The sequence below is a fragment of the Hippopotamus amphibius genome, chromosome 4 (assembly GCF_030028045.1).
Source record: "Hippopotamus amphibius kiboko isolate mHipAmp2 chromosome 4, mHipAmp2.hap2, whole genome shotgun sequence".
Classification (NCBI taxonomy): domain Eukaryota; kingdom Metazoa; phylum Chordata; class Mammalia; order Artiodactyla; family Hippopotamidae; genus Hippopotamus; species Hippopotamus amphibius.
The window spans coordinates 106,518,828-106,535,873 of record NC_080189.1 but is presented as its reverse complement, the minus strand read 5'-3'; the positions used below and the strand labels follow the sequence as shown (position 1 = coordinate 106,535,873).

The 17,046-nt window shown below is 52.0% G+C and overlaps 1 protein-coding gene across 1 annotated transcript in view; it reads left to right on the top strand.

Annotated features, from left to right (window-relative positions):
• The window catches only part of ABCA13 (ATP binding cassette subfamily A member 13), a 324,555-nt gene that overhangs the window by 148,166 nt on the left and 159,343 nt on the right, over nt 1–17,046 (top strand). Inside the window, 6 exon segments of the mRNA XM_057732590.1 lie at nt 1,392–1,529; nt 2,492–2,672; nt 4,775–4,993; nt 7,103–7,299; nt 11,001–11,158; nt 11,561–11,791. Of these exon segments, the coding sequence (XP_057588573.1) occupies nt 1,392–1,529; nt 2,492–2,672; nt 4,775–4,993; nt 7,103–7,299; nt 11,001–11,158; nt 11,561–11,791 (1,124 nt within the window).

Here is a 17,046-nt window from a genome sequence, read left to right as displayed (position 1 = left end):
AGCCTCCTGTCCTCGGACAGCCTTGCTGCCTGCCTTGCACTTGGGGAGGAGAGGTGACAGCTGTGCCCCCATGTTGGGTGGTTGCAGGACCCCCGTCAGTGCCCAGGACAGAGCATGTGTGCAGTGCCGGCCGTTACGTGACATGTCCCCTCCGTGTGTGTCTGTGTCCTGATCATCTCTTATAAGAACACCGGTCCTGTTGGATCAGGGCCCACTTACGTGACCTCATTTTATCTTAATCACCTCTTTAAAGACTCTTCCTAAATATACGGGCCTAAAGTCCCATAACCCATAACAGGTGGTAAATACTGGACCAAATAGCAGCTCAGCATCTCCCTTCATATCAAAGACCAGGGACCAGGTGCTTTCCTTTCACCTCTTCTGAGTCGAGTGTGTGAGGGATTGTGTGTCTCTCCTGTGCTCGAAGATCAAAGTGCTAAAATATAAAACAGTCTGGGACTTCCTAGGTTGCGCAGTGGTTAAGAATCTGCCTGCCAATGCAGGGGACACGGGTTTGATCCCTGCTCCAGGAAGATCCCACATGCCATGGAGTAACTAAGCCCATGCACCACAACTATTGGGCCTGTGCTCTAGAGCCTGTGAGCCACAACTATTGAGCCTGTGTGCCGAGAAGCCACTACAATGAGGAGCCTGTGCACCGCAATGAAGAGTAGCCCCTGTTCTCTGCAACTAGAGAAAGCTCGTATGCAGCAACTAAGACCCAATGCAGCTAATAAATAAATAAATTAATTAAAAAAACCCAGTCTGCATGGAGGCCTTTTTCTCTTCAATCACTTGCAGAACTTAGACTATGCATCGAACTTATGCTAGGCTGTGTGAAAGAAAACTCAGAAGTGTTAATAATTAAATCCACTTTTGTTTCGACATATGATGGGGCAAAGTGACTTTTAAGTGGACAGAATGAATTTGGCGAATCCGTCTGAAGAACGGTGATGTGTCTCGTGGGAATGTGGGCACTATGGGTTATCCTTCTCCGTAGGGCTTTGATTAATTCCTTCAGCTTTTAACCGTGTCTCACAATCCATGCAGACAGTAAAGACAGAGAGTGACAGCTAAACGGGAGGGCGATGGGGACCATTCCACAATTATTTAATGTCTTACTTTGAATAAATACCTGCCTGTTTATTGAACACCTGCTCAGAAGGCCTTTGCGGGAAGGGGATGCTAGGGCATCACAGGTGGCCTGGGCCAGGCTCAGGAGGGAGGCTTGGGCTGATGCTCTTTTCCCGTGGCCACTGGTCCATGCATGGGATGTGGATCAAACAGGTTAAGATGGGATAACATTTTACAGTAATTTAGCTAAGATATCTGACTATAGAACCTTCTAAGTAGATAAAAAAAAACTGATTTCAATTTATCTTATTTCTTAGAAACTTTCGGTTTGAGGAAACCATGGTATTTCCCCTTCACCGCATCCTACTGGAAGGATGTATGTGGGTTGGTGGTGAAAAGGAAGAGTGGAGCGGGTTCTCACCTGTTCTTCATTAGTGGGAACCTGGACAGTCAAGGTTGGTAAAGAGGAGCGTTGTTGGAGGCATGTTTCTCCTACCGGTCAGCTTTGGTTTGTTTTTCATTTGTGGTTGAGCCTTTGTAACTGTGTGCACTGCTCCCCAGTGGCCACTCTCCACCCCGCATGGTAGGAAACCTGGTGTTAGTGTTGCTGTTTACAGCATCCTCTGTGTGTTATGTTCATTTGTGCATCTGCTGTAATTCAGCAAAATGAAGCCTCATTTCTAATATGAATTTGTGTAAAAAATAAAAGCAAAGGTGGACGGCTTCCAGGTGTAACGTACTTTAGAATGTTCAAAGTGTTTCACAAGCACTTGTTTATTTGAGGTTCCATGAGAGACCACTGCTGCCCCTACAAATGGGGAGGTGCTTCCCAGGAGACAGGATACTGGGAGCGGGGAGGGGGTGGGGAGAGGAGGTGGGACGGTCCCCACCCCAGTCCTGCCTGGGGCTCATCCACAGAGCAGGACTTCAGGGGGAATCTGTGCATAAACAAGCTCTCATCATGATAGTTTCATACTATAAGTCAATTTTGTATGGTAATTTTTTTCTGACTGCACAAGTAAAATATGGATTTTTTGTTACAGAAAATCTGGAACAGTACCACCTATTTAATGGTCACCTTCTCTGGAGACAGTCTGTGTGTGTGTGTGTGTGTGTGTGTGACTAACGTGCCCATCACCGTTCCTCTGCATATATACAAACATCTATGTGTGTGTGTATTTTCTTGCAAAATGTGTAACATAAGGGTACAAAACCTTGTAGTCAGTGATTTCACTTAATTTTTGCCATCATATAATGTGCCTCTTGGTTTTAGTAGAGAAGGATTTTGGAACTGCTTCGTAAGTTTCACAGAGCTAGAATTCAAGCCGGAGGTAGCCAGGATGCCTTGTTGTTAAGTGTAAACGTTATTTGGACGGCTTTTGAAGTCCCCTCAGAGTGAATTGCATCTTCCTCACAGGCTCATCCCTGCAAAATGGGGAAGGAGAGCTGGAAGGAGGCCCCCCGGGTGTCGTCCTGCTGTCTGTGACCAAGGAGCATGATTGCCACAAGGCAGGGGTCTGGGACCTGACCCTGACCTTCCATAGGGACCAGATCACGGCCCTGCTGGGGACCAACGGCGCCGGGAAGACCACCGTCATGTGCGTCCCACTCCCCTCCCAAAACCCAAAACCAGGGGCTTCGGTTCTTACAGATATCAGTTTACCTGTGAGACTGAGGCTGGATCCCTTTTCTTCATTTTTTTGTTTAGTGTCAGTAGAGTTTAGAGACACAGCAGAGAAGTGCCCTCTCACCAGAGCTGCTGTGAGTCTGAGCAGACTCATGGGTGGGGGAGGGATTTTTTAAAATAAATTTAATTCTTCTTTTATTCCCTAGAAAATATTCATGGTTATACTTTGGCCTTTGAAAGTCCTGTGACACTTTTTTTTTTTCTCCTACTGAGTTTACTTCTGCTTGCCTATATACAGGAAGATGAAATTTGCAATGACATTTGCAAATTAACACCTGAGTGTTTTTCATGTTCTGCTTTTTGTGGGTTGTGTTTTTGTGAAGCCTTTATTTTTGGTTTGGGATCCAACTGTTCCAGATTTGTTTAAAGAGTCAAATCATGTGATCCCAGAGATGAGCTCAAACATTCATGGCCCACAAGACAGCCCAAGCTGACTGTGGAAATGGGGCGTGTTTAAGGCCAAACCATCCAAATTACTGAATTTCTCTTTTGAACAAGTGACTTTCGTTTTGTTCTTTAATAGTAGGCCTAAATTATGCTTAAAGCAAGGAAAGGGACTATTTGCTTCAGAATTCTTAAGAAAGGTAGAAAAATAACATTCATAAAACTTCAGAAATTTCTTACTGAAAAATATGGAAAGGTTTCTTCTCTTCTCGGATGCTGAAATAGAGTTGAAGTTTTTGCTGAGTACTTTTTTAGTGTTTTCAGATTGGGAAAGTAAATGTTGCACAAATAATGACTCAGAAAGCCAGCCTCCACACTGTGCTTTTGCTAATGCACATTTCCTACAAGAAAGCCTGGAGTCTGTGTATAGCACAGCGATGAGAATTAAGTTAGGAGCTTCTCGATGTTTCAGGGTCTCTGGCTGCATCGCTTTAGTCCTGTTTGAAGTAGGCTGTGAGTCATCCAGGGATGTCTCTTCCTGGTGAGCCTCAGAGGAGAGGCTGAGAGGCCTGTTGACGGGCTGGTTGTCACTGTTGGAAATGAGGAGCTCTGAGACTCACCCAGATGTGCACACAGCGTCCCGCTCTATCCCCCAGAGGTCTGAAAATCATGTAGCAAACAGCTGTCAGTCAGGGTTCCTGAGGTGCAGTTTATGTGCAGTAAACACTGTGTGTCCAGGTGTGCACCTGATGAGCTGAGAGGCTTGGCTAAACCTGCACAGCAGCCGGGGGACGAACAGGACAGACATTTGTACCCCTCACCCCTCCAGGCCCCCGGGTCTCCTGGATCGCGTCCCCCAAGCGACCACAGACCCGCTGTAAATGGAGTTGTGCTGGGCCCCCCGTGGGCACGATGCGTGGAGACCCACTCGTGGTGCCGCTGCATCAGCTGTCTAGGCCCGAGGAGCGCACTCGGTGGAGACGCCACAGCTTATTGTTTCACCTGTTGGTGGCGGCTGAGGCTGAGTTCAGGTTTTGGTGGTTATGAACATTCACGTACACACCTTTGTGTGGACACGCATTTTAATTTCTTTCTGTACGTATTGACAGTTAGGAGTGGTTTGCTAGGTCCTGTGGTGGGTGTATGTCTAACTTTTTAGAAAAAGAAAATAGTGGAAAGCGTGAATAACAGGCAGTCCTCAGGCGTCCTGCAGGCCAGGCAGACGGGAGTTTCTGGAGATGGCTCTCGGCTCTCCATGGTTTGACACATGGCTTAAGCAGCCCAGCCACAGGGCTGGGGCCGAGGGTTGTTTCTGCTCAGCTCACGTCTAGCGAGGACTTGGCTGAGTGTGCTGCTTCTTTAGCCTACTTCCTCATCTGCGAGGACAGACTCGGTGTCATTGTCCTGAGCTCTCAGCTCTGATGGCCAGTGGTCACAGTGCATCCCAGGGGAGCGTGACCAGGCCACGGGCCCACGTCCCGCCGAGCTCATGCCAGCCTCTGCTTCCTTGTGTAGAAGCAACCGGCGGGAGGTTAGGTGTGACTCCCCGTGGGCCATCAGGGGTCAGGGCAGCCGCAATGCCTACCCTCCCCCCGACCCCGGCCCCCCAATGATGTATCTTCTCTGCAGATCCTTGCTGACGGGACTCTACCCCCCCACGTCTGGAACCATCACAGTCAACGGCCGGAACCTTCAGACGGACGCGTCCGCAGTCAGGGAGGAGCTGGGCGTGTGTCCACAGCACGACGTCCTGTTCGACCACCTCACAGTGCTCGAGCACCTGCTGCTCTTTGCCTCCCTGAAGGCGCCATGGGGGACCCGCCAGGAGCTGCGTGGGCATGTCCATAGGTGGGTGGTGGCTGTCTTTGCCCCGTGCCCTGTGAGGTGTGTAGGGGGTGTGGGTGCCCCAAATGGAAAGGATGGGGGCGGTGGGGGGTGGATAAAGAGCAGGTGAGGGAGCCTGAGCGCTGAGCCAAGGAGTCTGGACATTACCCTGTAGGTGGTCATGGGCAGGAGGGGGCAAGCAGCCTGCGGCCTGGAGGGTGTACCTGTGACCTGGGCCAGGTTCCAGCCCTGGGAGGGAAGGGCCACAGAAAGGCTGCTGAGAGCCTGATTCATGGGGTGGGGGGGCCAGGTGTGAATGTTATTAGAGGCCATGTTGACCAGCTGTGTGTCCAGGGTGTGGACAGGAGGGGTCCACATTTGGGATGCATTCTGGGGGGAGCAAAGCACCTGTGTGTGGGGAGAGGAGGGGGCTGGGGCAGCAGGACAGGTCGGGAGGCTGCAGAAGCCCCTCCCATCTCACTGGGAGCCCAGAAGGACGGGGGACCCAAGTCCCTGGACAGGACACAAAGTGGCGTCTCTGGGTGGTGGGCTTGGTGGGGGGCAGCGGGAAGGACAGGGCCCTAACCCAGCCCAGGAGCCATCGCTGTAGAAGACACGGAGGGGGCGGGGGTGTGAAGGCCGTGGCTCACGCTGGGCTCAGCCCCTTGGGGGAACACGCAGCCGGGCCAGTGCAGAGGCTCCCTGTTCTCAAGCCGACTTCACGAAGCAGGTCACCAGGCAGGCCTGACCCGCGGCGGGAGGATGCTGCTCTGGGGGCCGGTTGTGAGGACAGATGGCCAGTACTGCACGGGCTCAGCAGAGAACGGGCATCTAAGGAACTGTCACGTGCTACTGCTTATTGCTGCCTTGAAATATTTTTGCAAGATTCATTTTGTAAAGTAAGGATTTATGGTGGCTGTGTAGTGAAGGAGAAAGCATGCAGGGCTTGGGTGCTCTGTCCTCTGCAACCCTATTCCTCCTCACATGAAGTAGGAAAACCCTGCGGTCAGGAGGAGCGCTGGAAAATGACCCGCTGCTTCTCCAGCAGTGCCCACCACGGGGCGGCTGTGTTTCCCACGTCCGAAGAGAGCAGTGCCTGTTTGTGTATCTCCCTTGAAATAGGGGGCTGTGCTCAGGGGCAGCAGGTGTGGAGCAAGTCAAACCCCTCCCAGGACGGACGCTCACGCTTGCAGGGTCAGATGGGAATCAAGTCTGAACGGAGGCAGCCCCACCTCAGGGGCACGAGTCCATGAAGCAGAGCTGGTGCTGCAGGCTTCATTTTAACAGTGGTCTCTCCCTGCAGCCTCCGCATGGTTCACATGGTTGGCAGGTAATGGCGTCTGAGGCTGCTTTCCACTGCAGGGGCGGGTTCACATCCCATCTTCACACGTGGCAGCTGAGGACAAGCACGCTGGGGACATGGGGACTTGGTATACAGGAAAGTGTCTACCTGGCACCAGTCAAGCCCATCCTAAATGAGAGCGGGTTCGTATGGAGAAGTAGCACACGTCACTAAAGGACAGATTGGTTACGTGCCACTTACGTTTTTACAAGTCACAGGGCACCAATTTTCATTTAAAGTATGCGCCTACCCTAGACCACGGCAGACTCTGCCGTGCTGGTGGCTGGGCCTCATCCCAGCTCCTAAGGACGCTCCGTGGGCTTCCACTTCTGATGTGGGCGCAGCAACCTCGGGGTTATCCGCTTGCTGCGTGCTACCCGGTAACGAGGCCGGTGTGCACAGAGGCAGGCGGGGTGCAATCGTGTTTTAGGACAGCCGTTCTCAATTAGAGGAGCGAGGACTAAAGCCCCTGGTTTGGAGCCGACTGCTCAGTATCAGCTCCTGTGGCTCCGCCTCGTCTCCTTAACGCGCAGCTTCATCATATCCTGTTCAAGGGAGACGGGGTCAGACCTACCCACGAGACCTGATGGCAGATCCCCTGACCTGCCTCCATCTGGGGTCCACGGAGGCCGCTCAGCTGTGTCAAGACTCGTGGGCACGGGGGTCCTGGGCCTCCTACGGGTACCCGCGGCTTAGAAAGCACTCGGTCCTCACGAGGCATTGCTTGTGGGGTGCGATCTTCAGCCGAGCTTTCGGGGTTCGGGGAGATGAAAGCTCTGTTCTTGTTCCAGAACGCTTCAGGACGTGGGGTTGACGCAGCACCGGCACCAACAGGCCCGCGCCATCTCGGGGGGCATGCGGAGGAAACTGTCCATTGGCATCGCCTTCCTGGGTGCGTCGAGGACCGTGGTCCTGGATGAGCCCACTAGCGGGGTGGACCCTTGCTCCCGTCGTGGCGTCTGGGACGTGCTCCTCAAGTACAGAGAAGGTGCGACGGACCGGTGCTCTGCACTCTCTTCTCGCGATATCACGGTGGAGGGCGGTGCTCTACATTCTCTTAACGCGATATCGCCGTGGAGGGCGGTGCTATGCGTTTTCTTCCCGAGGTATCACGGTGGGGGAGAGCAGTGAGGAACGTATCCCAGTGAGGGTACGTTATTCTCCAGAAAAGAAATTTTCCCAGGCGCATGCAGAGGCACACCCATCGTGTAACATTCCCGTGGTGCTGGGGGTCTGGGGGTTGCTGAGCCTCCGCAGTGGATCACCCCACTTAGTGGAGCATGTAACCCCGACGTCAGTGGACACTGCCCTCGTCCACGTTGGACTCCATCCTGGAGTAGTTCTTGGGTTATGGGAAAGGGTGTCCCAACTGTCATATGGAAGAAGCCCTCCCTTTTCTCGGTGAGGAGCCCGAGGCACAGAGAGAAGGCCGTGGGGTTTTCTCACAGCCACAGAGGAGGTGCCCGGGCTGTGGTTCAGAGGTTCCATGTTTCTCGCCTGTGTTATAGCGTATTTCCAGCTTAGGGTCTTAGATGGGCAGTTACTTATTTCCAGCTTTTGATTCCTCCTGTGGTTCTGACAGCCAGGAAGCGCTGCTATTGGTATTTCATATAGAAACACCGGAACTTGGAGAGAAACGTCGGGAAGAGAGAAACAACCAGGGCTGCTGCTAGGCAAGGGTGGGAGCATCGGGGCAGGGTGACTGCGGAACCTCGTAAAACACAGTTTTGCTTTTCTTTATGGTGTTTTGAGTACAAAGCCTTTCTGGCTTGACCTGAAATCTCTACCTCCCTGGGGGAGATGAGGATTTTGCTCCTTAAGAAATGCAGGGAGAAGGGACCCGAGAAAAGGCATCAGATTTTCTCCTTAGGGCAGAAAAGATGCTCGTCTGTCACTTAAAGCTTAGTTGTAAGGCTGGGGTCAGGGGGAGACATGAAAGGACTGCACTGTTCTTTTCTGTTCCAGAAACGTAGGGGGGTCGTGGAGGGAGAAGACTGAGAAGGATGCAGGCTGCCCTGGGCTGGGCGACTGCTCCAGGACCCTGAGGTTGTGTCAGGGGCCGGGGCTTCACCTTAGCTGGTGCAGCCACATCAGAGCTCATGAGGCCGAGCAGGACGCTGGTCCAGGGCCGTGACCATTGCAGGTGTCCTGAACTTTCACAGCCCCTGGCTTCTGCACCAAGAGGGCGGCAGAGCCTGTGAGAGTTGCTGCCTGCAGGGGTGAGGTGGGCCCTGGATGCCGGAGGAGACTCGGGCTGGCGGCCAGCAGGACTGAAGGACCAGAGGGAACAGGGGGCTCCATGCCGTGGGCTGACCCCATCCCAGGCCCTACTGTACAGGTGGGGCAGGACAGGACCAAGTGGTCCTGATCACCACCCGGGGCCGGAGGACTCTGACCACACTGTGCCCGAGCCCCTCACTCTGCTCACTGCCCCGAGATCACAGCCCCCTTTCTCCACCTATCTGAGGCCTTTTGGGGAGAAAAGTAGGACAGAAATGAGAAATCGTGACTTTGAACAACACATAGAGGCAGTGGTGAAGTTTTGAGATAAAACAAGTGTAAATCACTTCCCTGCCCCAGAGTGGGGGTGGACAAAGAGGACAAGTGATGGGTGGACAGGTCAGTAGGTTTCATTACCCTGCTCGCGTGAATTGAAGTGTGAATTAAACACCACAAGCTCACAGCTCTGGCCTATTATAAAAATCAGAGCTGGGGTTTTCCGGGCTTAGCTGATAGAATGTTTGAGTCACGAGTATGATAGTAACTTTGGATAGAAAATCAGATATGATAAAAGTCTCAGAAACAGGCAGCTTTCTTCAAATTCTGTTCTTATTATTTTCTCACTGTTCTCAGTCATTTGGCAATAGTTGTCCTTGGGGAGCTCCTTTGGAAGGGTCCCTGCACTGACTCATGTACAGAATCAGTAGGGTCAGATGGGTGATACCAGAAGGGAAAGACATTTTCAAGAATCAACATGTAGCCGTTTCTGGAAACTGCCCCAAACCTCCAGGCAGCCATGCCATAGCTTTGTAAACCAGATCAGAAGGCCAGAAGGCGGCAAAAAGACAAGTGTCCCTGCTGAGTACAAGGAGGTTCTGCAGGCACAACACGGGGGTCTGGGGCTCCCTGGGATGTTTCCTGCTGGGTGATACTCAGTGCTGAGGTCCTGGTCAGCCCTGAGACCAGTGTATTCACGTGTCCCTTGGAGGGACCAATAAGGACAAGAAAGGTACCAGAGCAAATTAGTGCACTCAATCCCCTCCTGCTCCACATGTCTTGATCCCACGCCTCTGGGCTCCAGTTTTCCTGTTTGCAAGTACAGACAGTGATGCCCCTTGGGCTGTGTGAGAAGTAAGTGTGTGAAAGTGCACAGCTCAGTGCTTGGTACACGGGTGCTCAGCCAGTGGCCGCTCAGCACTCTTGTTAAAACAGACAGGAGAGGTGGGTGGGGAAGGAGGAGAGGGGACCAAACGCACCACCTGAACAGGAGAAAGGCAAGGCCGTGTCTTACAGAGCAACGCTTGTCCTCTCAAGTGTAGGGGTGCCTTGAGTTTCCTAAATGTCCACTGAGAAGCATCAAACATTGTGAACTTAATCTACATTTTTTTTGGAATTTACATTCCAGCTTACTTTAATTTTCAGATGACTTGATTGTCAGGAAACACATCACCTCTAAACTGTCTCTAATTCCAGATCAGGGACTGAGCACATTTTCTTAGCCTCGAAGGACCTCGTGCCAAGGGGTTGGCCTTGGTCTTTGGAACATATCTGTGGTGACAGTGGACACCATGGACCTCCAGCCTCCCCCCATTCCCCATTGCTCTAGGCTTTACATATCACGGTTTCTGTTCAGATGCATTGTTTTAAAAAATGAATTGAGAATCCTGGTCTTCCCATGTTTCTATTTAAAAACAAAAATCGGGTAGCGTTAAAAATGTGTTTGGCCTTCTCTCTCAGAAAATTTGCTTTTTTTTTTAAGAATTTTTATTGAATTATAATCGACATACAATGAACTGTATATATTTAAAGTGTACAATTTGATTTTTTTTATTAGTCACATATATATGCAATCCCAATTGGAAAATTTGCTTTTTAGATAAGAATCAATCAATGTGTTTATTTCTTCAATAAACTAGAATAGGTAGAATGCACTCGGTGTAGGCCTGAGAGCTTCCAGAAGTGACCATTACAGAATCACCTTCCAGGGTTTCTGGCCACTGGCCTCCGGGGCCCTTTCCTCCAACAGCAAAGGCAGTAAAACTGGACAAGATGCTAGGATTCACAGAGGATGTGTATCAGCCAAACACTCATTTCTGTGCTCAGGGTGGATTCTTTCTTCCTGGGCGGGCCCCAGCTCATGCCCCTAGCCCCCTGCCTCCCCCACCTGAAACGCACTCTCTGTGGTGCGGCTGCCCTGAGCTCTTCCAGACAGGCACCTGGCCCCAGGGACCCCCTGGCTTGTCCCTCAGTGTCACCCTTCGTGCTGGAGGGTTTGCAGAAGCTGTGTCCTAACCCCGAGGCGTTTCTGGGCCTCTGACTTGGAGGGTGAGCTCCACCGAGTCTCAGTCCTCTCTGACTTAAAACCCTGTGATGCTCTTGACATCACCCCCACGTCGGGTCCCCGATGGGAGGTTTGGGATGGAGCCCCTGCGTGTCGTGCGGGTGTGATACCTCCTTCCTGGGTCTCAGGTCGGACGATCATCTTCACCACCCACCACCTGGATGAGGCTGAGGCGCTGAGTGACCGCGTGGCCGTGCTGCAGCAGGGGCGGCTCCGGTGCTGCGGTCCCCCGGCCAACCTGGCCCAGGCCCATGGCCAGGGGCTCCGCCTGACGCTCAGCAAGCAGGTGAGACCCCGGGCGCATGTGCAGGTGCAGAGAGACTCATCCCTGCTCGGGGTCGGGGGAGACGAATCAAGACTGCTTCCCGGTCACAGCATCTCCCACCTTAGAGTCAAGTTGTTCAGCAGATACTTATTCCGAATCTGGCCAGGGCCTGGCCTGTTATAGCTCTCGGGGAGGTGACAAAACAGGACATGTATTTTCCGCACAGAGTCCTTGGGACCTCAGTCTCTGGGGAGGAAACAATGTGCCCGAGAAAGAGAGAAACAGAACGTAGTCACTGGTGGGCATGGAGTGGGAATTGGAATTACAAAATAAGTTGCTTAGGGATAGGTGTGAAATCAGTTGGTGTAAATTTGGTATCTTTGGGTTTGCATTCCTTACCGTTCCATCACTTCTTTTGGATAGCCTTCTGTTCTGGAGGCTGATGACCTGAAGGACACAGCTTGTGTCACGTCTCTGATCCAGACCTACATCCCACAAGCATCCCTCAAAGGCAGCAGCCCAGGCGAGCTGAGCTACACAATCCCTGAGGATGCAGACAGAGCCTGCTTCAAAGGGCTCTTCCAGGCCCTGGACCAGAACCTTCACCACCTGCACCTAACGGGCTATGGGATCTCAGACACCAGCTTAGAAGAGGTACCTTCTGATGAGAGGTGCTCGAGCAGGCCTTTCTGATTTGTGCTTGGTCACTCGGGGACGTGATGGGGACCCTGTGCATTTTCATTCATTTCGCAGCTCTGATTGGCATTTAACACACCCGACAGGTGACTGTGGTTCTTTAAGGGAAATGGCATTTTTATATTGAGAACTTTGGTGGCTTTAATCCAGAATCACTAGCTGTCCAGAAAGTTTCAGTAGTGGGAGGCTTACTGGCCATACTTCCTCACCTGGAGGCACCCATCTCTTTCACTACTGACCTAGTTCTGCTCAGAAGCCCTGGCCCCGCACTGGGCAAAGATGTGCAGGAGGTCAGAAGGTCAATTATGGGAACAATGAGGCCCCCGCTCTGCTGCCCTGCCCGGGATGGAGCCGGCTGGCACCAGCCCTTCTCCGTGGACGCAGAGGAGTCAGAGCTGGGCCTTTCCTCCAGCAGGAAGTTGCTGCTTCCTGTAACCAAATCGAGGGCCTTGGGCGGGGTGTGGGGGTGGGGGTGGGGGGCTTGAGGTTGGTGTGAGCCAGATCTAAGTTTTAGAAAGCGCTACAGATTTAAAATAAAAATCAAATGCTGCAAATTAAAATTTTAAGAATCTGGGAAGAACCTTGGGCCACCTTCTCTGTGTTACCCGAGAATAGCAACAGCAGCTGATCAGTAGTTGACAGAGTCTAAAACACCTGGACTTTAAATACCCATGAGAAGTAAAATACTGCCGCTCTTGGGATGTCGAAGGCTGAACTTCTGGTTGGGTTTTGGAAGGGATTTGGGGGCTGACGGCACATCACTGTGTCTGTGATGCAGGAGGAGAAGCAGCTACTTGTGCGTAAAGCAGTGTGACCCCAAGGCATAGCGGCCGCTACACCTTTTGTCTGGAGTAAGTGGCCACGAAAGATTGTAAGCAGTAGAAGGTTTACAGTGTCACAAACCGCTTTTGTACGTAGAGTGTATCTGGTTCTCCTCTCCTAACTCTGTCACTTACTGTCATTCCTGGTTTAAGGCTGAGGCTCAGGCTGATTTCTTTACCCCGAACCACACGGCTCATAAATGACAGCGCCGCCCTCAGACCTGGGTTTTCTGAGCGTGAGTCACGTTAAACGAACCTGTTACCTTGTGGGCGATGCCCTGCCTCTCATGGGCCGTCAGCCGGCACCTTGTCCTTCTGAAGAGAGCAGTCGGGGCCCACAGGCCAGCAAGGAGCAGCCTGCTACGTACCCAGGATGGGTACGAGCTGCTTCTGAGCCAGGTCGGGAATCTCCTGTGTCAGGGCCGGCTCTCCCTCTGCCCTGCTTCCAGTGGTGACATGGATGCCATCTCAGCAGAAAGGCAGCCCCAGTCCGGGGTCCCAGCAGCTCTGCCGGCCTCCTTTCCCCACCCTCTGTGGTCTACTCCATGACCCCTTTCTGCCTTATCATCTCCCTCCCGGGATGCTGAGGGGCTTTCTGTGCCCACCTCCACACTCCGCTTGACACTAGCGGGGGCTGGTACTTGCTTCGTGAATGCTGGTGTGACTGGCTTCCGGGAGCAGCCTGTCCCAGTGGAGGGGGCGGGAGCCCTGCCCCAGCTAAGTCTCCATCCACACCTTTCTCCCTCCCACACCTGGGGCCTTGGATGAGCCTCAGGTGTGTGATCTTTAAAATAATTAGAACAGTTTACATGTTTATTCCAGGAATTACCCATCATAGTTAAATGCCTGGACAAACCAGGCAACACGGTAAAGGTCCTTCTTGCCCACAGATCATAGGATGTGAGACTGTTGCCTTTGGGGTCACGATGGACTTAAATTGCCTCTGTGCTCCAGGAAAAGGAACCTCGCATCCAGGGGTTTTGGGCACACGCCCGTCCTGCTCCTGTGGATGCGGAAGTGGGCACATTTCCCAGACCCCCTCCCACGACGGCCTGCGTCAGGGCGGCTCGGGGTTCTCGTGGGTGGACAGCCCGGGTGGCTGCTCGGGTCCTGAGCCACACGTTGCTGGTCCCTGACTTCTGACGTCTGGACTCATCCGAGTGTCACGCGAGGCAGCTGGCTATCTGTGCAGGTAGGACCCTCTGTCTCCAGTGAATCGTGAATCACAGCCTCCCTGCGGATGCGGAGGCGGTGCCCTTGAGGGTGGTTTTGCCAGCCTGGGCCGCTTGAGAAAGGAGAAGGAGAGTTGCTTCTGGATTGTGAGAAGAGGCGATTGCCATCACACGCAGATGTGCTGTGCAGTGTCCGTCCCTGGAAGCATCCGTGGCTCACCGGTGTTTCCTGGTGGGTGGTGTCCTGGTGCGGACAGACAGACACGTCCTGCGCTCGCTGGACTCGGGCAGGGCGGCAGGACCTGAGGGGACACGGGTCAGCCTTTCAGACTAAACACACATCAGTGACCATGCGCGCTCCCCCTCTTCATGTGTAGACTCACTCATTCGTGGCTGAACCCACAGCTAGGACAGGTGTTCCCTTTGTGTAAGTGGCGCCTTACCTGCTGCCAGGAAGGGAAGAAAGTTCAGCAATCCTGTGATGCTTGTCGTGAGGTGAGGTTTTGTGGAGTGACTGGCTCGGCTATTCTATGGCTTTAAACATCACAGGGAAAAAGGTGAGGCAGGTCATTAAGTTCCGGGCACATGCTTAGCTTTTAAGTGTTTTGTTAATTAGTATGTTTCATGTAACCAATCAATACTATCTCAAGGCAAAATGAACATCCAGGGAGAGGCTTATTGAAAACTATGCTTTATATACATAAGATACTTCAGTATACTTCTTAGTAACTCCCTCCCTCCTTCCTCCCTCTTTCCTTTCTTTCCCCCTCCTTCCCTCCTCCCCTTCCCTCTCTCCCTCCTCCCCATCCTTCCTTCTGTCTCCCCTCACTCTCCTCTATCCTAACCCTTTCCTTCCTTTCTTTCAAATGATCAGTTCCAGCTGCATCTTTCACCCTCCTGCTGAGGTTAGAGCAAGGAGGTTCTGGGGCAGGAGAGATGCCAGCCCCACCGTTTACTTGTGTGCTTGTTTGCTTATGCTTGTACCATTCGTATGATCTGCCAGGTCTTGTTAAGCCAGTTGCCTTCTTTGTAAGCACTGTTTTGGTGAAAGCTAGAAAAATCGATGGAAAATCGACCTAAAGGGCAACAGGAAGCTGGGGCCTGCAGAGCCGAGGGAACAGTGAGGCGGCCTCTGTCACCATTGCCTACGGCCATGCTGGCCAACTGAGGTCACCTGTGACCACACCTTAAATGTTAGGGATTCCTAACTGCTGACAGGGTTTCTCCGGGACCAGAAACCGAGGTTTTTTGTATGTTCCCCTCACTCCAGGCAGTGCTGACGTGCCTGGGAGCCCTGGCCTGGACGCCCTGCAGGGCAGCCTTCAAGGGTCGTGGCTGGATTAAGGGGGGCCCAGCGCAGGCCCTGAACTCAGAGGCTGTGGGTTGTGGTCTCACCCCCATGTTCTGTGCCCCTGTTGAAAACTGGGCACCCTGAGGCACGGGGAGCTGGGCTGATGTGGGGACCCCAGTGCAGGGCCTCGCGTGGTTCAGTTTGACTGGGGTCCGCATGGAATGTCCGGGAGCCCCGAGGGCTGGCAGGACCATGTGGTGGGTGGTCCTCCACTGCACCCTGGACCCCCCCTCCCCTGATGGGGGGCGGCCCTGGGCCTCCACACCATTGTGCGGGGCTGTCCCTTCCTCCTGCTGGGCCCCTCACCTGCCAGCCTCCTTGCCCAGCCTCCCCTGGGCCCCGTCCTGGCTTCTCCCTCATTTCTGACCCCCCACCCTCATCCCCTCCTTGCTCTCCTCTCTGGAGACCTGGGGCTTGTTAGGAACTTGCCTAGAATTTTAAATCAGATTGGAAATCTCATTGCGTGTACCTTTATTATTATTATTATTTTTTGAAAAAACAGGAGTTGCCCACTTTATGCTATTTATCTCAAGCAATATCCACTTTTCCCATAACCATGATTTTTATGGCTACATAATTTCTGATATAAAGAAGTTCCGTCATACAGTTTCTCACATCTGCCTTGCAGGGCACGTAAACTGTCTGCACGTAAGCTGTTTCCATAGTATCAGTCAGAAGGCACACACGTTTGTGAACATGGTGGGCGGGCTGGGGGAGTCCTGCCATCCTTTGGTTAGATTCAGGAGGGTAATTTCTGGGACAGAGATATGAACCTTCAGACCTGTGATCTTGTCCAACAGCTGAATCCCAAAGGGATTGTACCTGTATGCAACCCCAGCATGTTCCCCTGGGCCTCGTAACCTCCCCTGTCCCCGAGGGCCCAGTGTGTCCTGTCCACGGATCTGTCCCCACCCCTCACAGCAGTGGTGAGCGGGGCAAGCCTTGGGACGTGAGTGGGTTCCTGGGCTTGCCTCCTGTCAGGGTGAAGCTGGTCCCGTGTCCCAGGCTGGAACTTCATTTTTCTCATCCCTGTGGTAGACATATCTTCTCTAACTTTCATACACAGGTTTTGTTCGGATCATGTAATATAATAGTACCGAGAATAGGTTATAAATAGCAAGAAAACACACAAAGGTAAGGACTTACCATATTGCTTTTCCTGCTACTTATATCCAAAATATCTGGGCAGTGATTTATTCTGAAATTAAGCATTTCTGTTGTTTTTAACGTTACGGTGTTCTTTCACAGTGTGACTTCTAAAAATGATTTTTATGCTATATCCCTTAAATATTCCTCTTTCTGTTTAGTATTTGCCTTTCTCCTCCCAAATATTTTAATTTATACTTTACCCATCCATGTTCTTTTTGAACATTTCTTTGCTTTTATTGAACTATAGTTGATTTACAGTGTTGTGTTGCTTTCAGGTGTACAGCAAAGTAATTGAGTTATACATACATATATATGTGTGTGTGTGTGTGTGTGTGTGTATATATATATATATACAGATTATTTTCCATAAGAGTTTGCTACAAGATATTGAATGTAGTTCCTTTTGGACATTTCTTAATCTTCCTCCTCTTTACCCTCTTTTCTTTTTGTTTTTTAAAAAATTCATTAAATTTCATGCAGTAAAATCCACTCAAACATTGTGACAAATGCATATTAGGGTCATGGGACCACCACCACACTCGACAGAGAGAGGGGCTCCATCCTCGCTGCCTTCTTAGAGTCATTCTTCCACGCAACTAACCTCCCGGCACGTGGCTTTTCCAGGATGCACCCCCTGCACCCCTCCACCCCACCCCCCACTGCCCATCTCACGTCCTCTGTTAATTATCCCAAAACAAGCCCAGTGAGAAGCAACAGAAC